The 21,032-nt window shown below is 39.4% G+C and overlaps 1 protein-coding gene across 2 annotated transcripts in view; it reads right to left on the bottom strand.

Annotated features, from left to right (window-relative positions):
• Positions 1–21,032, bottom strand: part of MAGI2 (membrane associated guanylate kinase, WW and PDZ domain containing 2) — a gene marked incomplete at its 3' end in the record, with an annotated part of 1,332,164 nt that overhangs the window by 87,074 nt on the left and 1,224,058 nt on the right. For both annotated transcript variants that reach the window (XM_081243891.1, XM_081243892.1), the window contains exons 17-20: positions 16,903–17,088; positions 14,648–14,804; positions 9,631–9,826; positions 9,047–9,190 (exon numbers count right to left, since the gene is read on the bottom strand). In XM_081243891.1, the coding sequence (XP_081100017.1) occupies positions 9,047–9,190; positions 9,631–9,826; positions 14,648–14,804; positions 16,903–17,088 (683 nt within the window). The remainder of the gene's footprint in view (positions 1–9,046; positions 9,191–9,630; positions 9,827–14,647; positions 14,805–16,902; positions 17,089–21,032) is intronic.

Genomic DNA, 21,032 nt, shown 5'->3' with positions numbered 1-21,032 from the left:
TACTGCACTCAGTAATTACAGAATGCACATTCTTTTCAAGCACACATGGATCATATACAAAAAACTGAATACATGTAAGGCCAAAGAGTAAGCCACAATAAATTTGAAAGATTGAAATCATATAGAATATATTCTCTGATGGCAATGGAATTACACTAAAGATCAAAGATAGATAACTAACCAGAAAATCCCCATACTTTTAGGAATAAAAACCAAAAACACCTTCTAAATAATCCATGCATCAAAGAAGAAATAGTGGAATGAATCATAGTGGAAATTAGAATATATTTAGAACTTAAAATAATGAACATACTACATATCAAAACTACAGCCTTAAATTCATACATGATCAATAGAAATAAAGAAAACTTCAGAAGTACTGAGCTAAGCATCCAACTTAAGGAGCAAGAAAAATAAGAACAGAGTAAACCCAAAGAAAATGGAGGCAGAGAAATATTAAATATAAAAACAAATGAATAAGCAAGAGAACAAAATATGTAAGCTGGTTCTTTAAAAGAATAAAAAATGGACAAATCTCTGGCATGATTAATAAAGAAAAACAGAAAGAATACACAAATAAACAATAGTCAAATAAATGAGAAGGGAACATAAATACAAATGCTTTAAATATGAAAAATATAATAAGATAATATTATAAAAACTTTGAAAACTAAGATGAAATATATTATCAGAAAAAAAGAAATTTATCAGAACTGACTTAAGAAGAAATAGAAAATCTGAATACCCTAATTATTATAGAAATGCAATGTGGTTTAAAATTTTCACACACAAAAAGTATACCAGACCTGGATGGATTTATAGGTGCGTTCTACCAAACATTCAAGGACAATTCTTAACCTAAACTTTTCCAGATAACAACAGCAATGACTATAACAAAAGGCATTATTCTTTCTCACTTTATAAGGCTAGTATAACACTAATGTTGAAATCATTCACCAACACTATAAGAAAAGAAAATTACAGGCTAATCTTATTCACAAACATAGCTGCAAATATCTTAAAGGAAATAACAGAAAACTGAATTGAGCAATGCATAAAAAAGATCATCATGAATAAGTATAGCTTAACTGAGGAAATCAAGAATGATTTAACATAATAGTCCATTAATATACTAATAATATTCTTAATCATGTTCATTAGCATATTAAAGGAAAGAGATCATATACTTTCTATGGATGTAGAAATAGTACATAAAATTCAACATGTATTCATAATTAACTCTCTAGCAAACTAGTAATAGAATGGAACATTCTTAATCTGATAAAGGTTATTTATATAAACTCATTCAACATTATGTTTAATGGTGAAAGCATTCCCTTTAAGATTAGAAATAAAATAAGAGGGCTTGTTTGACTACTTCTATTCAGCATCATACTGAAAACCAAGTAAATGCAGTAAAATAAGAAAAAGAAATAAAAAGACTTAAAAGGAAGACACAGAATTCTCATTATTTGCAGAAAATGTGATTATCTATATAGAAAATCCAGAGGAAGTTACAGATAACTTATTTGAATTAATAAGAGTTTAGTAATTTTGCATGATATAATTGATCAATATACAGAAATCAACTGTCTTTCTTTTCACTGGTAACACAGTTAATTTCAATATTACATTAAAATACAAAAGTAAAAGTAAAACATGCAAATGCCTAGAATCAATCTAGCAAAATATGTTCAGGTATGTTATGGAAAAAACTATGAAACTTTGTTTAAGCAGTTTATGGAAAATCTAAATAAATGGATTATGTCATGTTCACAGACAGAAAGACTCAATATTATAAAGATGTAAGTTTTTCCACATTTATTTATGGTTTCTAAGCAATTCCAATAAAATTCCCAATAGGACAAGAAACTTCTAAAATTTTATACGGAAGGGCAAAGGCCCAAGAGCATTCAAACACTCCTGAAGAATTAAGCTGTATGTCTGGGGATGAGGGAACACACAGTTTCTCCATCAAAACTCAAGACTTATTAAAAGGCAGATGAGTATAGTATTGATGTAGGTATAGAAAAATAGACCAGTAGAACAGTATAAAGAATCTATAAACAGACCATTGCATTTATAGAAATTTTATTTATTATGGAGCTGTCATTGCAGATTGTGGGGGAAATGAGAGGAAATCCAATAAATGATGCTGTGACAGGTAGTTATCCATCTGGAAAAACTGAAATTGTATTTCTTCCTTTTACTACACAGAGGAATTAATTCTAGGTAATTAAAAGACAGATATGAAAAAGCAAAACTATAAAACTTTTAGAAGAAGATGTAGGGAATCTTTAAGAACATGAGTTGGGAAATGATTTTTCAAAGATGACACAGAAAGCAGAAACTATAAAGGAAAAGGCTGATTAAGTCTCTTACACTAAAATTAAGACTTCTGTTTATCAAAGGGCATCATAAAGAAGGTGAAATTATAAGCCATAAGCTGGGGTAAAGTATTTGCAACATGAAAAACTATCACCAGGAACATACAAACACTTCTAAAATCAATATGAAAAGAAGGAATGATTTAACAGAAGATGGGGAAAAGATATGAAGAGGCATCTTTAAGAGGGAATAAGAAAGTCCAGTAAACCTAAGGAAAGATGATGAATATTATTTGTAATCAAGAAATGCAAATTTAAACCTAAACGATATGTCATTTTCTACCTACCAGAATAAGAATTTAAAAGTCTGAAATACAAATCTTGTGAGGATGTGTCGTAATGGAAACTTTCACATTGCTGGTATGAGTATAAATTTGTACAACCACCTAGGAAAATATGTCTGAGTTATTTAGTTAAGTTAAATATATGCTCTCCTAGGTATATAGTATAGTCTACAGAATTTCTTGCATATGTGCAGCAGGAAATATGTACAAGGAGAGTGTTAGTTGCTAAAAAACTGGAAACAACCCAATGTCCACTAATAGAGAAAACTTCAACTCTCCATAGATAACTAACATAGACTGTAGCATATTCATACCATGGAATAATTTACAGCTTCATGCATCAACCTGGATGAGTGTCATGAACATAAAGTATAAAAAGCAAACCACAGAGAAGAACATGTACAGTATGATTCATTCATATAAAGTTCACTAAGTGTACAAAACTAAGTAATGTAGTTAAGAGGTACACACATATGTGGCAAGACTAGAAGGAGTGACAATATTTAGGGTGCTGGTTACTTCTGGAGGCTGGAGAGTGGGAGGAGAATGGAATCATAGGAGACTGGAGATTTTTTTTTTTTTAAACTGGGCTAAGGGTTCACGGGTGCTTGAATCACTGTTAGCATATATACCATTACATATGTTAGAAATATTCTTCTAAATGGTTTTATGTTTAATAAAAACAATATAAAACAGAATACTTTTATTCTGTAGTCACAGGTTAGTCATGTCTGGACCACAGAAGGAGAAGTGACAAATATAAAAGAAGCTGCCATCAGGGAATTTTCCTTTTCATTAAAAAAAAAAAAATGGAAAAAAAGAAAAAGATGGAGAAGCAGTAAGTATCTTTTTCACACATTATTCAGTCTTACAAAATGTTGTTGGTGATTCCAAGGCGCACTGCAGGCTGACTTTTTGTGTCATGTAAGTTTCAGGAAGAAGATAAACCATTTTATACCAAAGTTTATGCAATGCTAAGTAGGCATGGATAGCTGTTATACAGTTATTAAGGTGATGAAGTTAAAAAGTTATGTTCTTTCTTTAAAATAAAAAAATATTTTATGGAAATGGGAAAATATTATACTTTTATGGAAACAGGAAAATACCTTTCCAAGAGCAAACTGGATCTCCTTTCAGATGTCTTTTAACTCAACACTCAATTTTTATTCAAGCACTTTTAGAACTACTATCCCTTTCCTCCAGAAGTCTCCTGGTTTCTTAGGAAGCTTCACCAGCAAATTACTTCATATGTTCATTATTCTTTGCCTGTGTTTTCTGTTTATTCTCAGTTTTTAATTAGATTATGTCCCTAAGAGTGTTGTGCCAGAGATTTATTCATCAGTTATGAAAATTATATCCCTCTCAACTTTATTAGACTATTTTACAAACTTAAAAAGTCTTCTTTTTAAAACAGATCCATTACTATTTTCTAATACTTTCTTACACTTTTCCTTGAAATCTGAATGTCATTTGTGTTTCTCTTCTGATATTAGCCTTCTTGAATGACTGAGGAAAAGCAATCAGACAAGACGATTATCTCTCTATTTCCCATTCCCCTTACTGTCTACATTTACTGATTGTGTTTTGTTTTGGCTCTTTAACGTTTATTACATCATATTAATTGATGTTGAAACACTAGCTACTAATTAAAGTCAAAACTTGCTACTCTCTTTTTTTTATGAAGTGAATATTTCATGTAATTATGTTTCACATTGTTTTTCTTGGTGTTTATTCTAATTGCACTATTCTATTCAAGTTCTATATCATGACATGTCATAATATCTAAGTCCCTCTCTCAATATCATAAGTCACTCACAAATTAATACCTCACTTCTTTGTCTTAATAAGAAAAATTAATTCTACCACCTGAAAAACTGCTCAGATCCTCCCAAAAACTCTATATGGTAGATATAATTCTTCCTATTTTATAGGCACTGAGGTTCAACAAAGTGAATTGATGTTTCTAAATTTAATAAAGCAAATGCATCATGTTTGCTTATTTTGGAGGTTGAGAGCAGGGCTGAGGGTTTAGAAGGGATCAAAATAGTCATCTTTTTAGTAAATCTTTAAATTCATTTATTGTTACGTTTATATGTTTCTGATAAAGGAGGTTCTAGAATCTCTCTTTTAAATAAGCATTCAATTGATCTTCTGAAAAAGATTTTCTTATCCTCTCCCCTGTATCTAGACCTGGCTTGTAAATCTGACCCTCAGAAGGAGCCATTATTTTCCCCACTACTTTCTGATTGTGGTTTGCTGTCGGTACGTTCTCATGTTTTGAGGGAACCCATTGACCTCATCAGGATACCTTATCAGGATACCTGTTTCATCAAGTGGAAAGAAAGTATTTATTTAACAAAAAAACTGAGTAAACATACAATACTTTCCGAGGAGGAGGAAAGCGATAATTCATGTTCTGTGGGAGTACTTATTAATCAATTTGAAAGTCAGACAGTCTAACTTGCCAAAGATCTCTGCTAAGATGATTCTCTCTGCTGCAGGTGCCCAGAAATACTAGAGTGAAATCATTCACCTGGGACTCACTTTTGGGATATGCCCACCTGTCCCTCACCAGATCCATAAAAGGACACCTGAGGTGGGAAGAACTCTGGTATTTCTCTTGGATGCCTAGGATATCCGTTGGATGCCTAAAGACATGCTTTAAAAATACGTATCTGTGCCATCATTTCTTAACATTCCCAGTGTGAGAGGGATGTTTTTACACCTCTGTTAGCCACCTCCTCTGACATCGGATTTACCTGGTTTTCTCTGTCATCTTAGCAAAGTCTTGTACTACTAAACAGGCGCATACCATCACTGTCCTACAACCAAGACTAACATAAAAGGCCCAGGAAAAGCCTCAGATTCAGAGACTAACATCTGGTGCGTTAACTCAGTGTTCAAAACTAGTGCTACTTATAGTCCTAATCCACGGGCACAGTAATTCATTAACTGTTACATGAAGTGATTTTTCAGAATCACCCAGCTCTTGTGCAGTAATTCTGAGTTGGGCAATTTTACTGTACTGAGTTTAATCTAAGACACCCTGCTATTGCCAGGCACTTCTTAGCTTTTCCCTTCTGCTTCTGATCATGAAAAAAGGAAAAACAAAACAAAACAAAACTGTACAGTGTGTTCCAAACTTACTTGATCACAAAGCGTGTGTTTAGTTTGGGCACAGAGGCAATAATGCATGAACACTGAAGGTGAGGGAATCACAGTTAACACGAAGAAATATGTCTGAGTGTCTTAAAGGTTGGGAAGGACCTGGTACTAGCTTCTCTTCTTCTTGAGCTTATTTTTAATGTAACCTGTGAATGTCTAGTTCACCTACTTTTCTCAGAAGTCTTGGAACTTTATGAACCAAGCCATAATACCCATGGAGTGAACAGCTGCCTTATAAGCATCATCTGCACAGATATTTAAGATCTGTATGTATCTGGGCAACAACGGTATCAAGGGGGAATTTTATAATAAGTTCCTAATTATTTTCACTGTTGAATTCCCAAATTGGTAACCTGTATGTTATTGAGTTTATGCATTAAAATAATCAAAGCATTGAGTCATGCAAATATTAATCTATCCTGGTCCTTGCTGAAATAATTCAAACACATCTGTGAATTAAAGGTTATTGCTAATTAGTAAGTGCTAATGAAGGTAGAAAAGATTAGCTTTAAATGACTAAATTTGATAATAAACATGAAAACAAGATCTGAATTAGTTATGTGCTATGATCAAGAACAACTGTTGATCTTTAACTCTACAGATACAAAATATTTATCAAATTCAAACAGTAGTGAATACGTTTGTATTATCTAGTAGCACCTTTGAACTTACATGATGAAATAGTTTCCTTCCCTGACATGGAGTTTGTTACCCTAGACAAGTTCTCCGTTGATGCCGTAAGAATCCATGAGTAACAAAAACCCAAAACAGGCCTTCCCTGGTGGCGCAGTGGTTAAGAATCCACCTGCCAATGCAGGGGACAAGGGTTTGAGCCCTGGTCCGCGAAGATCCCACGTGCCGCTGAGCAACTAAGGCCTTGCACCACAGCTACTGAGCCTGAGCTCTAGAGTGTGTGCTACGCAACAAAAGAAGCCACCGCAATGAGAAGCCCTCACACCTCAACAAAGGGTAGCCCCCGCTCGCCACAACTAGAGAAAGCCTGCACGCAGCAACAAAGACCCAACACAACCAAAAAAGAATAAATAAAATAAACTTAAAAAAAAATCCAAAACATCTGAATATTAAGTATAACCCTTAAATAAAGCAGAAAAAAGTCATCCATTCATCCCTGCCAAGTTCCTAGCCTTATTTTAAAGATCAGAAATAAAATCAAACAGTAAAATTGATCCACAGAATTTCTGTGACTTTCAAGTGACTTGTTTTCTTTGAGAATTAAAAGCTAGAAATATATATATATATAGTAGTCCAAAATAAACACCCATATCTAAAACTGGCCATAATAACTCCTTTTGGACAGCTTGTACACAGAAAGAATGCATTGCTTTATAAAAATGACTCGGAAAATGGTGAAATATTGCTTATTTCTATAATCTTTGACAAGAAGTGAAAATACCATTTTCTGAAACCCAGGTAGAGGACTCATTTTTATCACCTGCCAGAAGAAAAGACATCTTTCCTAAAATTGAGCACCTGCCTACAGAATTCTAAATCTGTGTTTCCATGGATTTAAGGACCTGAGGTAAACCATTGGAACAGGATGGAAAACTCCCTGGACAGGATCTAGGGGGAATGAACGAAGCCTGACCCACACACATCCTAACTGTGCCATACCTATGTCATGACAGCCTCCCTTTAGCTCAGTGGTTCCCAAACTTCAGCTTGTACCAGATTCACCTGGAGGTGGATCACACAAACACAGCCTGGTGGCCTCACTCCTAGAGTTTCTGATTCAGTAGGTCTGCGACGGGGCTGGAGAATCCGCATTTCTAACACATGCCCAGGGGATGCTGATGTCAGGGACCACACTGAGAACTACTGCTTTGGCTTAAATTTTATAGAAAGAGTATTCTTTTTACATAAGAGTACTTCTATATTTAGGCTTCTATGTTTTGGGAGAACTGAATACATTGATTAGCCATTTCGACCATTTGTTATCAAATGTGGCCACCGTTTGGAACCCACACCTCTAAAATCCACTTGTGGAGTAAGGGGAGGTCCCCTCTCACAGGGCTCTGGTCATCTCACTCATGGCTTCTGTGCTGCGTTGTTTTCCACTGCACCACAAAGATTAATTTTGTTCTATCGAACCACTTGTGAATTGGCTTTGCAGCATTGTTAACAAAGTGGGAACGGGGAGGCAAGAAACCATGCAGAGACTGATTCTAAAACCACATGCAGAAGGGGTAAGAGGAGACTGGTGTTGGATCAAGGCGGGGACTGTCATTCTCCTGAGTCAGCCTTGCCTGGGTTCAAATTCCAACTTGGATACTTCCCAGTTGTCAAGGGATTGTACAGGCATGGAGAAAAATAGACACATGTACACTTTCTACTTTTGCACCATGGATGATTCACTGACTTGGAAATGAGACTATAGAAATGGCAGACTGGGTGGTAGGAATGTCAGTTCCATTCCACTGACAGGAGCAGTCGGTTGGTGAAACTCAGCCCAAGAATCTGAAGCTCTAGAACCCGAGAACCACAGCTTTTCTGTATTAACTTAAAGAGCAAGGAGGGAGGAGAAGAATCATTCTAGATTTTATTTCTAATAACTAACCTTTTCTATGTGCTTACTAGATGACATTTTATAGAGAGAGACTGACTAGTGTTCTGTATCGTTAGCAAGTTTTGTTTTGTACCTTGAGAGGAAGAATCAGTTATGCGTCCACCAGGTGCCTCAAAGTAACTATTACATTAAAAATCCACCCTCAGCTTAAACTCGAACTGGAAAATGTTTGACTGCTACCATCTTTAAGGACAACGTGTATCAAAGAAGCCTCATTCCCCTTTCTCCTGCTTCTTTCTGCCCAACGTCAAAGCCCAAGCCAGTCAACTCCAAAGAAGTAGTCCCAAAGAAACACAAAACCATGTGAAGAAAAAAGCATGACACTAAAAATAAATTTCAAAAGATTCAATCTCAGATAAAAACCAAATCCTCAAACCACGCAAAAAATTATGGAGCCATGTTTCCATTTCAAGCTATTTCTTAGATTACTTTGTTTTCTTTAGTTTGTTCTTTAGAGAAACATATATATATATATATAAACACCATCTTGAGAGTTTTCAATTAGAAGCCATAAGAAGGAAAACGAGAGATCATTCTTAAACAATGTTTGGGCGAACCTTTAGAAAACACCACAAGGAGCGCTTCTTTCAGAATTAAGCAATTCTATAAAAAGAGAACACTCTTACCCTCATCCTTCCATTTCTTATTGCTGGCCCGTCTTCTGCCAATCTCAACACGTACAGATCCATTTTGTACTCCCTTCCTCCACGAATACTGAATCCAAATCCTTTGGCTCCTTTCTCCATGTCCACAGTGAAATAATCAAAATCCTTTGGGGTTGGGGAGAAGATAGAATAAACAATTGTTTAATATCAGAGAAGCTTCCCCGGCCTGTCCCTCTGTTCTTCTCTCGCATAGTTAGCGTGTTCCAACTGACACGATATCGTGAGGAGTAATGTGATTTCACCATCTAGCAAAATGCAAGACAAGATTCCAAAGGCCTGAGCAGATCGGAACACAGTTTCCTCAGTCATTAAAAGAATTGCTGGGTAGCTTGTTTACTTTGGTACGCATCCTTCAGTACTCATCTGTTTATTGGGCAAACATGTAACTATTGCATATAGGCCTGAGTGATATTACCTCTCCTTTGAATTTTCTCATTCACTGCTGTGGAGCACCATAAATAAGTGCACCAGAGTTGTGTGTGTGTGGGAATGACAGGTCTGCTGATTGGAAAAATGAAATAAATGCAACGGGATCTTTGAGGTACCTGGGGCTGCCTGTAGTCTGACAGAGGGAACTGCCTGGTGTCAGGGGAGGGCTGCCTGTAGTCCAAGGGCGGGGCTTGCAGATAGTCCCCTCCTGGGGGCTGCCGGTAGTCCAGTGGGGGCTGCCTGTAGTCCGTGAACGGAGGCTGTCGGATATCTGGTTTCACATCTTGCCTTGCTTTTACTTCTGACCTGTAACTAAATGAATGGAAATGGTACTTGCTTTGGTATCTCAGCATTCTAAGGAGATTAGAACGACTTCAGGGCCTCCAGGCATGGAGAGGCCACACCTCTTGTTGGTCCTTTTCATGTTCAGGATTATGAGAAGATTCAATAAATGATAAGTATTATTTTTAAATCTCTGACAAATGCCATACGGTATACTTTTCATTTGGCTCCTTAAGAAATCAAGGTAAAAGTGATGGTCACTTAGAACTTTGTGGAAAAGGACTTACGGATAACCTTCTTGGACTCTGCTATTTAAAAACTGTGCAACTGCAGCAAATCTAGGGACTCACACACTTAACCGTACATCCCCAAGCAACAGTCTGTCTTAATATCAGTAAACCAACAGTCTCAATTTCTCTCTCTCTCTCTGACACACACACAGCATCCGTTACTTCATGAAAACAGGATTGAAGTGATCTCTAAATACTCTATGAATATCTAACTAAAGGCTGTTTTAACCTGTTAGCTTGGGGCTTTTTGAATATCATACAGAGGTTAAAGGAGTGAAAGTAAGGTATAATCACCAACTACAAATCAAGCAGAAAGTCACTGGGTCATTGCTAAAAGTAGAAACATATCATACAGAGGTTTAAATACTAGACCGTAACTCTCGGGCTTAGTATCAGATACTATCATGGTCATTAGACAGAAGGAAAGGCAAAAGTGTTTATGTCTGACACTTGTCTTATTCTTGTTTCTAGATATTATTTCGTTTCTAGTTATTAATACATACAGAGACCAAAACTAATTGTTTAGTTCTGTTCTGTGAATCCAAATTGCTCTAAACTGAGGGGCTTCCAGGGCCAAAAAAGGGCTAAAGTAGCCAATACCTACCATTATGGGATCATTAATAAGATAAACTGAAAAAATTATCACCATAATATAGAGGCCACTTAACTCTGTAGTTCATTGCCTGTTGCCATGACAACACTCCATATAATGAGCTACTTAGGGATACAGGTCGATTAGAAAAACACATTCACACACTGATAGTGTATGGCAATAGATGTGTTTATTTGGGGTTTTGAAAGGGGGTTAGAAATGCAGTTATTTTAATAACGCTTTGAGTAGTTCCCATTTGTTACTTAACTTGCAGAAGTGACACGTTCCTTTTGTGAGATGCATACTTTAGGCTTTGCTTTATACCTCAGCAAGCTGTCCACTCACCTACTGAGAGTGTGCATTCTGAGAATAGAATTATTTAAAATACGCTTTGAATAAGATGCTTAACTAGGCAAACGCATGAATTAAACAAAAGGAATTGGACTGGGTGACATTTGTTGGTGTGTATCGGTTCCTTTTTAGAAATCATGTGCTTGGTGGTTTAGATGTCACATTGTTTTAAGTTATAGCACAGTCACTTTATTTTCATTATCTCTGTGGTATTGGTATGGAATATCCATTATGAGCTTTGTTTCCAACCAGATGTGTCATGAGGTATAGCAGAAGAGGGTGAGATGATAAGAGTCTCCCCAGAGCCTTAGAAACAGGGACAGTTAGAACTTGTAACAGCAGCCATCCAAGCCTGCCTCTGAGCATTCCCATTTCATTCAACAGTGCCACATGCAGGATTTTATGTTGAAGAAGAATTCTTTAATAAGGAAAATATACTTAATTTTTATGAGTGTTGTTAACTTTTAAATGAATGATACACTAGTTAGGGCAAAAGTTGTTACTCTGAATTTGTGAAACACTTTATTTTAAGGAGAACTCAGGATCATTAAAAACAAACAAACAGCCTCTTAAAAGTTCCTTTACTTATGAAAGGTTCGTAGGTTGTATATCAGTATAACTCTTTGTAGCTATTAATTCACTATTAAAGAGACTTTAGAGATGATAAAACCAGACTGCTAATGGTAAATTCTAGCAGAATTTTATGGTATGAATAAGTTCCAGAATCAAAAAATGCTGCCCAGGTGGTAGGGGATCTTACGGTGGGCTTTTGCCTCATGTGGGCCTTTCAAGAATTGCTTCCAGCCTGCAGCATCTAGTGCACAAAGACTATGAAAGAAGCCAATTTCCAATGCTTTCCACTAATCTTGCTATTTAAAAGAAGTAAATAATGATTGCCTTTGCTGGGAAGGTGATCTCTGCTATTTATACTTAGTTTCTGAATATATTACACAAGGGCTGTTTGTTGTTTTCAAAAAATGTTTCTCCTTGAACAGGATTTTGCTTATGTTCATATTAAAATTATTTTGTTTCCTGAGCACGCACCAAAAGGATGTTATGAGACAGAGAAACAAGTAGAGGTGTGCAGAGTGTCAGGAGGAAGCCAATTCAAGAGTAAATAAGACAGGATAAAATATTCACTTCTCCTAACTCATAAGATAAAAATTTGCGAGCAGATTGTCACTTTATTTTATCTCACTTTAACATGGAAACTGGCTCAATTTGACATGTAGGTGGGCACTTCGTGTACAAATGAATTAATAGGAAATTCATACTGTGTGCTTGGCATACAAGCTGTCTTGGAGACATCTGTATGTAGCCTGATCTAGAAAAAGGCAAAGAGTTTCTCTCTGATACCATGACCATTTTTAAATGCAGCTAGAAAAATGGTTCTAGTACCTGTAAGATTATGGAATCTCTTCATTCATTTGGAAAAGAGCCATCTACTAACAATCAAACAGCAAAGCCAGGAAACCTCAGTGCCAGGAAAGGACCCTAGAACAGGAGTGGGCACTTTCCAGGCATTTAATATTACTGAAGCAAAAATAGCTAAGAACTCTGGGTAAATTTGTTGGTAATTTATAGAAATTTGGACCAGGTCAATCTGTTAATCCCAGAGTCAGGAAATATTTTATCCCACAGTCAGGCAAAACAAAAACAAAGACAAAGACAAAAACAAAACCATCCAAAGGCTGTTGCTTCTTTGACAGGGGCCTAGTCCCCGGTTGTAACTAGTAGCCGATGGGGACAGGAGAGTGGCCTTGCCCATTTGTCATTCTCCCCACTGAACTATAACACACTAGGGATGAGATTACCCACCCACAGGCCAGAAGCAAGAGTCCAATTTCCGGAAAGTTTAACTCTGGAAAGGGAAGACGCAGTTGTGGCTGGGAGGTTTAATTGACAGTAGCAGAGCCAAGTGGAAGCGTCTGAAGCTGGCTCCGGGACTGCTGGAGCGCTCAGGTCCTTCCTCCTAAATCTAAAGTGAATCCCGGGGAAAGCCAGTGCAATGTGTCCAAACAACACATGGTGAAAGCAAGCACATCTGGGGCTTATTACTGAGGCACCCAGGACATACTCCTCTTCTGGACTGTCAAATTCTTGCCTCTGGGCTTCCCTGGTGGCGCAGTGGTTGAGAGTCCACCTGCCAATGCAGGGGACACGGGTTCGTGCCCCGGTCCGGGAGGATCCCACATGCCGCGGAGCGGCTGGGCCCGTGAGCCATGGCCACTGAGCCTGCGCGTCTGGAGCCTGTGCTCCACAACGGGAGAGGCCACAACAGTGAGAAGCCCGCGTACCGCAAAAAAAAAACTTGCCTCTGTATCATTTACCTTATGGAGCTTAGTCGTTTTTCTTCCCTGGACTATATTAAAACCATAAACAGCTGAGGACAATAGATATTTATGTTTCTATGAAAGCAAATGGGAGAAATCAGAATAGAACAGGGCTTCATGGAAAGAACACTTCTGGCACAGGGCAAGTATTGGCTTTGCAACATTGTGAGTGGTAAATCTAGAAAGTTCTGGGACTCAAAAACTGGGTCTCACTTCATCTTCACCAACAGGGGAGGCAGGAGATGGGTAGCAGATGTTCAGAAAACGTTAGAATCACGGAAAGGACCAGTGAGGGTTTTGTTTTCAGAGATGTTCCCGTGGGTTGTTCTATTTTTCTCCTTCGAAAGGGCAAAACCAACATGGGAACATGTCTTCATCTCTTTCTTTAATGGCGCAACCTAACCCAGGCTCCCCATTACACACACGTCTCAATAAGAAGACAGTGTTGTTTTCCTGTGGCAGCCTTTTATTCTGCAAGTTCACAGGGCCTGATCACATTAGTTCGTGATGTGAAATGGAAGAATCTCATGAGACCGTGGGCAGGTGGATATAAGGTGAAATGCAGTAAGAATACTAACTTACATTCATGCTCACAAATCCTTCAACGTTTCCCACCTCCACGCCGCCGTTATTCTCCGAGCCATCACGTGCATGGCTCGGTGGCCACGGCGGCCACTTCTAACTTCATTCATTCTGATCAGCCTCCAGTGTGCTCTCTACGGGGCCAACTGAGAGATCTTGAAAAGCTACTCCAAGGATGTCAGTCCTCAGCTTAAAACCCTCCAATGACCTCTCACAACACGTACGATAAAGATCAAAATCTTTAACAAACCTATGAGACCCTTTAGGGCAGTTCCCCACCAGCCAGCCTCACTGGCTTCATCTCAAACCATGCTCCTGCCCCCACTACACTGGCCTTATTTCCCTCCTTCGTGCTTGCATACTCCCTCCTGCCAAAGGGCCTTTGTATATGATACTGTATATTGTATCTATGACTCCGTCTGGACCCTCTTTAATGTGCTCTACAGCTAGGTAAACCCTACTCATCTGCAATGATGCATCATTTCCTCAGGAAAGCTTCTCTTACTGTGAAGGATAGACACCTGTATTTGCTAATGAAACTACGTTTACAACATACATACAATCTCAAAATCACACAAAGGTGCACACGGTGATTTCTACATTATGCAGATCTCTCTCCTGCCTGTGACCTGTCCTGTCCCAAACTCTCTCTCCCTCCACGTCCCTCACTACTCAGCAGCAGAAAAGCCAGAGGAGACTTTACCTGTTTTCATGTCCTTGCAGCTGAAGCGGCTGAGGAGGAGCTGGCTGGGCGACAGGACTGTTGGGGGTGGCCGGGCTGGGCTGGGCCAGGGGGCTGTGCTGCTGGGCCAGGGGGCTGTGCTTCTCTGAGCTGGGTGCCGAGGCTGGGCTGTTGAGCTCTGCGGTGGGAAACCAAAGAGGCAAATGCAGTCAGGTTGGCTTTTTTTTTTTTTTTTTTTTTTTTTTTTTTGCGGTACGCGGGCCTCTCACTGTTGTGGCCTCTCCCATTGCAGAGCACCGGCTCCGGACGCACAGGCTCAGCGGCCATGGCTCATGGGCCCAGCCGCTCCGCGGCATGTGGGATCTTCCCGGACCGGGGCACGAACCCGTGTCCCCTGCATCGGCAGGCGGACTCCCAACCACTGCACCACCAGGGAAGCCCCAGGTTGGCATCTGATAAAGGGCAACAGGCGGCCAGAGTTGTTTCCTCTGCTTCGTCACATGACTCAGGGCTTCTAGTTTCTGTTAGGCTTTAAGATAGCGGCTTAGACTTAGCAAGTTCTAAGACCGCTCCCGGAATTAGTATTCTTCCATTAATCATGAGGTTGCTGAACAAGGTTATGAACAGAATCTCTCGTCATTTTGTCAGAAGAAAAGATTACCATGCAAAACTTATTAAAATGATGAAAAATCATTCAAAGGAGTAAGCTCTAAAATATATTCTATTTGTTCCAGCATTACTTGCTGCAAGAAAAGTGTTTTAGCCACTACTTTTTGGTTGTGATGAGAAGTCCTACCAGTATTCCAAAGTTTGGATAAGGAATTAACCATCAGAAAAGTAAGTGCTTTTCACAATCTCCTTGTTTGTCTTATTGTCTAATAATCCTCTGGACTCCATGGTTCTCCGGAAAGAAAAAAGAACATTGGACAGAGGAAGGTTCATAAGTTGTTCTCTGTTAAAACTGCTTCTTGGTCTTTCTTGTTTAGCATCAAATTTTCAACTGAAGTTATCTCTCCATGTTGGAATAAGAGCAGGACAGACATATTTCATACTGGGAAAAGGGAGAAGCCAGTCTTTTGTGACCAATTTTGCTTAGAGTTAACTTCTGTTAAATATTTTATACATACTGTTGCCTGCAGATAACAAGTTAAAAATGGTCTTTTTCTTTTTTGGCTGGGTGACAAAAAAGAAGTGATCTATTAGCATTCCCTTATAAATCACTCTCCCCTTCCTTTGCTCTCACCCTAAATTTTAAAATTTCTTCTCCACTTGTATCATCAGGGTTTCTCAACCTTGGCACTACGGACACTTGGGGCCAGATAATTCCTGCTGTGGTGGGTGGTCCTAGGCTCTGTAGGATGTTTACAGAGCAGCATCCTTGTCCTCTACCCACTAGACACCAGTAGCACCCCCGGCCCGATCATGACAAGCAAAAATGTCTCCAGACATTGCCAAATGCCCCTTGGGGGGCCAAAATCACCTCCACTGAGAATCACTGTTTTATATTTAAAGTCAGGTGGCTGTTGATGCCTGCTTGTTAGATAGTCCCCAGAGGAAAGGAGGAGACCGAGTAAACCAGAGGGGACAAAGGTGAGTGAGCCCATTCTTCTCCACGTGGGCACTGTGGTCCACTCACCAGCGAGCTCCAGAGGCTGAATTCACAAATGTCACTAATGAGCCAGCAGCTAGTAATGAACCCACTGTGTCTGGAAATGGTGAACCGATGGTGAATCGGTGCTCAGAGAATTCCGCGGCCCCTTAAGGCATGGCTGTGAGTTGTGATGCTCACTACTCCTCAAGCCTCAGGGGGGAGTCCTTGTACAGAGGAATTCAAAAGGCTAAGTGGGCATTTACAATTCTTATCAGCTGCAACATTTCCTAAAGGAGCTCTCTTTATACCACAACTTCCTCAAGCTTTTCAACATCGATCTGACTTGGAAGAATCCTCCAGAGCTTAACTGTTCACAGGAATATTTTTTTTTTCCGTCAGATGTGTAACTTTATCATCTCTGTTGAATGGGTTCTGGCTTCATAGAACCATAAAAACAGCACTCCCGGGACCAAAGGGAGTGACTGGATAAGCCAGGGCCTTGGGATTCACACTAGTTACCCACAACACCACATAGCTTGATCTTTGAATGAAACTGGTACTGAGTAAACAGGATATGGGTTGCAACAGGGTGTTAAGTTTTGCAAACATGGAAAGAACAACTTGTGACGTTCTGACACCCTGACCGCAGCCAGGTGGGCTCCACGGCCCCCGTGCGGGCACTCACCCTCCTGAGGAATGATGCGAAGGGTGACGCTAAGACCTGCATCCTTGATGAGCTTCACGATGTCAGCGTGAGGCATGTTGATGATAGACTGGCCGTTCACGGCTAAGATCCGGTCTCCCACTTTTAGTTTTGCACAGCGATCTGCAGGACTCCCATCAATGATGCGTCCGATTTTATGTGGCACAGCTACAAAAACATCCCCAACAGAAACAGGTATCAGGGGCATTACCAGGACATGTTTTACCTTTGAGTAATCAGCGCATAGGAAACAATGCAATATCAGAATTCTTCCTTTTGTCAGTGTATGTCCCGATCAAATACAGCTCTGTGCATACTCCTGACACCAGAGTCTCTAAATTCAAGTCCTTCGCAGTGATGGGCTAATTCCAAACACATGGGCCATCATAATCACCCTAGGATTAAAAATACAGCTCTTTGGGTCTTATCCTAGACCTTGCAAAACAGAATGCTCATGTAGGAGGGGAGGACAACGGATTTTCAAGAAGCTCCTCAAGAGATTCTAATACATACAAAAAATTGAGAACCACAGACTTAGAACGCTGGGTCCAAAGAGCTCATACTCTAGGGACAACAATACAGTTCAGAAAAATATAATAAATGCTGGGAACTTCATATCTACCCTTTTCTGTTTTACTGAGAGGAGAAAACAAGAAAGGGAGAAAAATACTTATATGGGAATTAGCCAGCTGGTGAAGAAGTTATGACCAACTTCCTACTTATCTACTGAACTGTAGTTTAAAGGTTGATGCAGTTTTTAACTATTACCTCTTTTTTCTGATTCAATGCAAGTGGTGCTGAGATCTTGCTAATATCTGGTAGATAATATATTTCATCAAATCTAAGATGTCATCGATGCTAAGATATACCTTTCTTTTATGGACAACAAGAAAGAAATATAGAAAAAAAACCCTACTCTGGCAATTAAACAATGACACTTTGACGTACCATACTAATTTTTGAAATATTAAAATATGAAAAATGGGTGTTACAATTGATGAAATATGGTATATGTCTCTTTATTTAATTAATTAATTTATTTATTTTGCGGTACGCGGGCCTCTCACTGTCGTGGCCTCTCCCGTTGCGGAGCACAGGCTCCAGATGCGCAGGCCCAGCGGCCATGGCTCACGGGCCCAGCCTCTCCGCGGCACGCGGGATCCTCCTGGACCGGGGCACGAACCCGTGTCCCCCGCATCGGCAGGCGGACTCCCAACCACTGCGCCACCAGGGAAGCCCTATATGTCTCTTTAAAACAATGAGAATTCATTTTCTTTTTCATTATTCATTCATATATGTGGGGAGAGCCAGGTTCTTGGGGATATAGATTTTCTAGCAGGTTGACTCGTATTCAATGTCATTGTCTGAGTTCCTACCAGGTTATCTATTCCTGGGGTTGGACATCAATAGTGCACAGTGTCCCTATAAGTGCCCTCAAGAAGCTGACCATATAGAAAGCTGTTTCCTTTCCTTTTTTACTTCAAGACAGGAGCCCCAGTGGGGAAATTGCCTGTCAATGACTTGTTGCTGTCCCTGTGGAAGTCAGGGGCTGACTTCATCTGCATAAAAAGGCAAAGATGCACTCCACCGTTCATCATGCTCCAGGGATGTCTGTCCCTTAAACTCTCAGTCTTGTGTATGTGTTACAGTGAAAGGCAAAACATCAGCTAATGGCCATGGTACGGAAGGACAATCAGAGAGTTAATGAACCAATACCTTGATCATATTTCTGCTGTGAAAGGTTACAGGTAGCATATGAAAATATTGGCTGAGCCTGCATCTCTGAAGTGAAACTCATCATGTTGCAAGCTCAAACACAGTTTTATTTACCACAAGCATGGATGGCTTTAATTAAGAACACCTTACTTAAAGCATACTAATGACCATCCGACAGTCTTAGGGCAATATACTGCTCAAGTAGAAATGTAATAAGAACTCATTCATTTACTAATTGCATAACATGATATGGGTGTTGCAAGCTGTTTGGCCTTCACCTGTAATTAGAGTGAACTTTTGTTCCTGTTTTTGCCCCCTTTCATGTTCAAGAGCGTCCTGGAACAGTCAATAAATGATATGATCTCCTGGGTCATAATGCGTATATTGTTACCTATGACGACCTTTGAACAACGACATGACCTCTCTGAGTTTCTGTATTTCAACAGTAAAATTGGGATAATAATATAGTTGACCTCACAGGATGGTTCTGAGAAGTAAATGAGTTATCGTACATAAAATGACTAGAACAGTGCTTGGCATTAAGAATTGCTAAGGATTAACTTTTCATTCATTCTTTTTATTACGATTATTTTTAAGTGTTTCCGATATCACTGTTGACGTGTGCGTGTTTGTACGTAGGCACCAGCTCGAATTCTGTCTGCGTGGGGTAAACCTGTAAAAACAGCTAAAACAGCTTCATTTGGGAAAGAGAGATACGTTTTGTGGAAAATACAGACACTAGATGAGGTCAAGAATCCTGTTTGCTTTTCTCAGGTTTCACAAAAAAGGTGTTGCAGGTCTCTGTAGGAAAACACCAACTTATAAGTAAGAGTTTATCATCCAAAGGGAAATCAGCCTAATACAGATCTCTTCTGCATATGATGCATTATCCACATTGAGCCTTATACACACACACACACACAATATTATAACTACATTAAAATAAATACAATTTGATCTTCAACAAACCATATGAGATACCTGATAGCATTAGCATTGCATGTTTACAGTGGAGGAAACTGAGGCATGAAACAGTCCGCAATTTGCCCAAGGTCACATAGGCTGGCCAGGGTTTAGAATCCCAGACTGTCAGATTCCACATCTTAAGCAGAGCCCCGTGCCTCTCCCGCCCTCACCATCACCTCCCTCCACTCGAGTGCTCCCCGAGCGCCCAGTGCTTTCATTTGGTGAGTGCAGGCTGCCTCTAAGGAGGGAATCTAAATGCTTCGCCAGTGGCCCTGATTCGGGGGAGAGTGAAAGGCAGGAGCTTTGCTTAAAGTGGTTTCTTTGTGGCAGCTGTCTGTCTTTTTTTTTTTTTTTGCAGTACGCGGGCCTCTCACCGTTGTGGCCTCTCCCATTGCGGAGCACAGGCTCTGGATGCACAGGCTCAGCGGCCATGGCTTACGGGCCCAGCCGCTCCACGGCATGTGGCATCTTCCCGGACCGGGGCACGAACCCGCGTCCCCTGCATCGGCAGGCGGACTCTCAACCACTGTGCCACCAGGGAAGGTGGCTGCTGTCTTTTGACAGGCAAGGCATGAGGAGAAGAGGGCAGAGAGGAGAGAACAGGGAAAATGGACGGCGCCTCAGATGCCATTTAGCGAGGGCTTCACATCGTAGCGTCGTTCCTTTGAAGTAATTTCTCTGGGTATTAGAAACACTCACATTTGAAATGAAATTAAAAAATACATTTCAAAACACATGCAAATGATATACGGATGATTTGCTGTTTTGAATTATTCATGCCTCTGCTTCCCTCCATTACTGTGTATCATTTATAATTTACTGGGCATGAAACTTCAAACATTTCAAAACAAGATTTCGTACACACACAGACACACACACAGACACACACACACTAAGCTATTATTTGTTAGTATCCAGGGACTGTATTAGGAACTTATTTTAACTCCTTACAGCTACAATGTGAAATAGCTGTAAAAATTTAATAATCATGTTTATTTAACCATTGAGAAAAAAAAATGTCAAAGCCAGGATTCAAACCCACACCTGTGGCTTCAAATCTCGGGGTTACTTCCTTCTTTTTTTAATATGTGGCAGGTTGAAAGCAATTTGAATTATGAGCAGTGAAGGACTGACTGATGAGACTTAGCTCAGGAAGCATGCTGCTTGCGATTTCAAGATGAAAGTTTCATTCTAAATAGAATTATTTGCATATAGTGATAACGCTTAGTTTCAAGACCATTTTCACTTTATTAGGGTAGGGTAGCATAAAAACTAAAATAAATCAATAAAAACCAAGATAAAAGAATGAAAACTAAAATAAATTCTATGGCAGACCCATGGAATGATGGAGTGGCTTACATAATATCTGAATGAGTACACAATGTAGAAATGTACATCCAGTCATTGAAGTGCTTGAAATGGTTTTGTTC

This window comes from Mesoplodon bidens (assembly GCF_964165515.1).
Source record: "Mesoplodon bidens genome assembly, chromosome: 9".
NCBI lineage: Eukaryota > Metazoa > Chordata > Mammalia > Artiodactyla > Ziphiidae > Mesoplodon > Mesoplodon bidens.
This window is presented reverse-complemented; position numbering and strand designations above follow the sequence as displayed.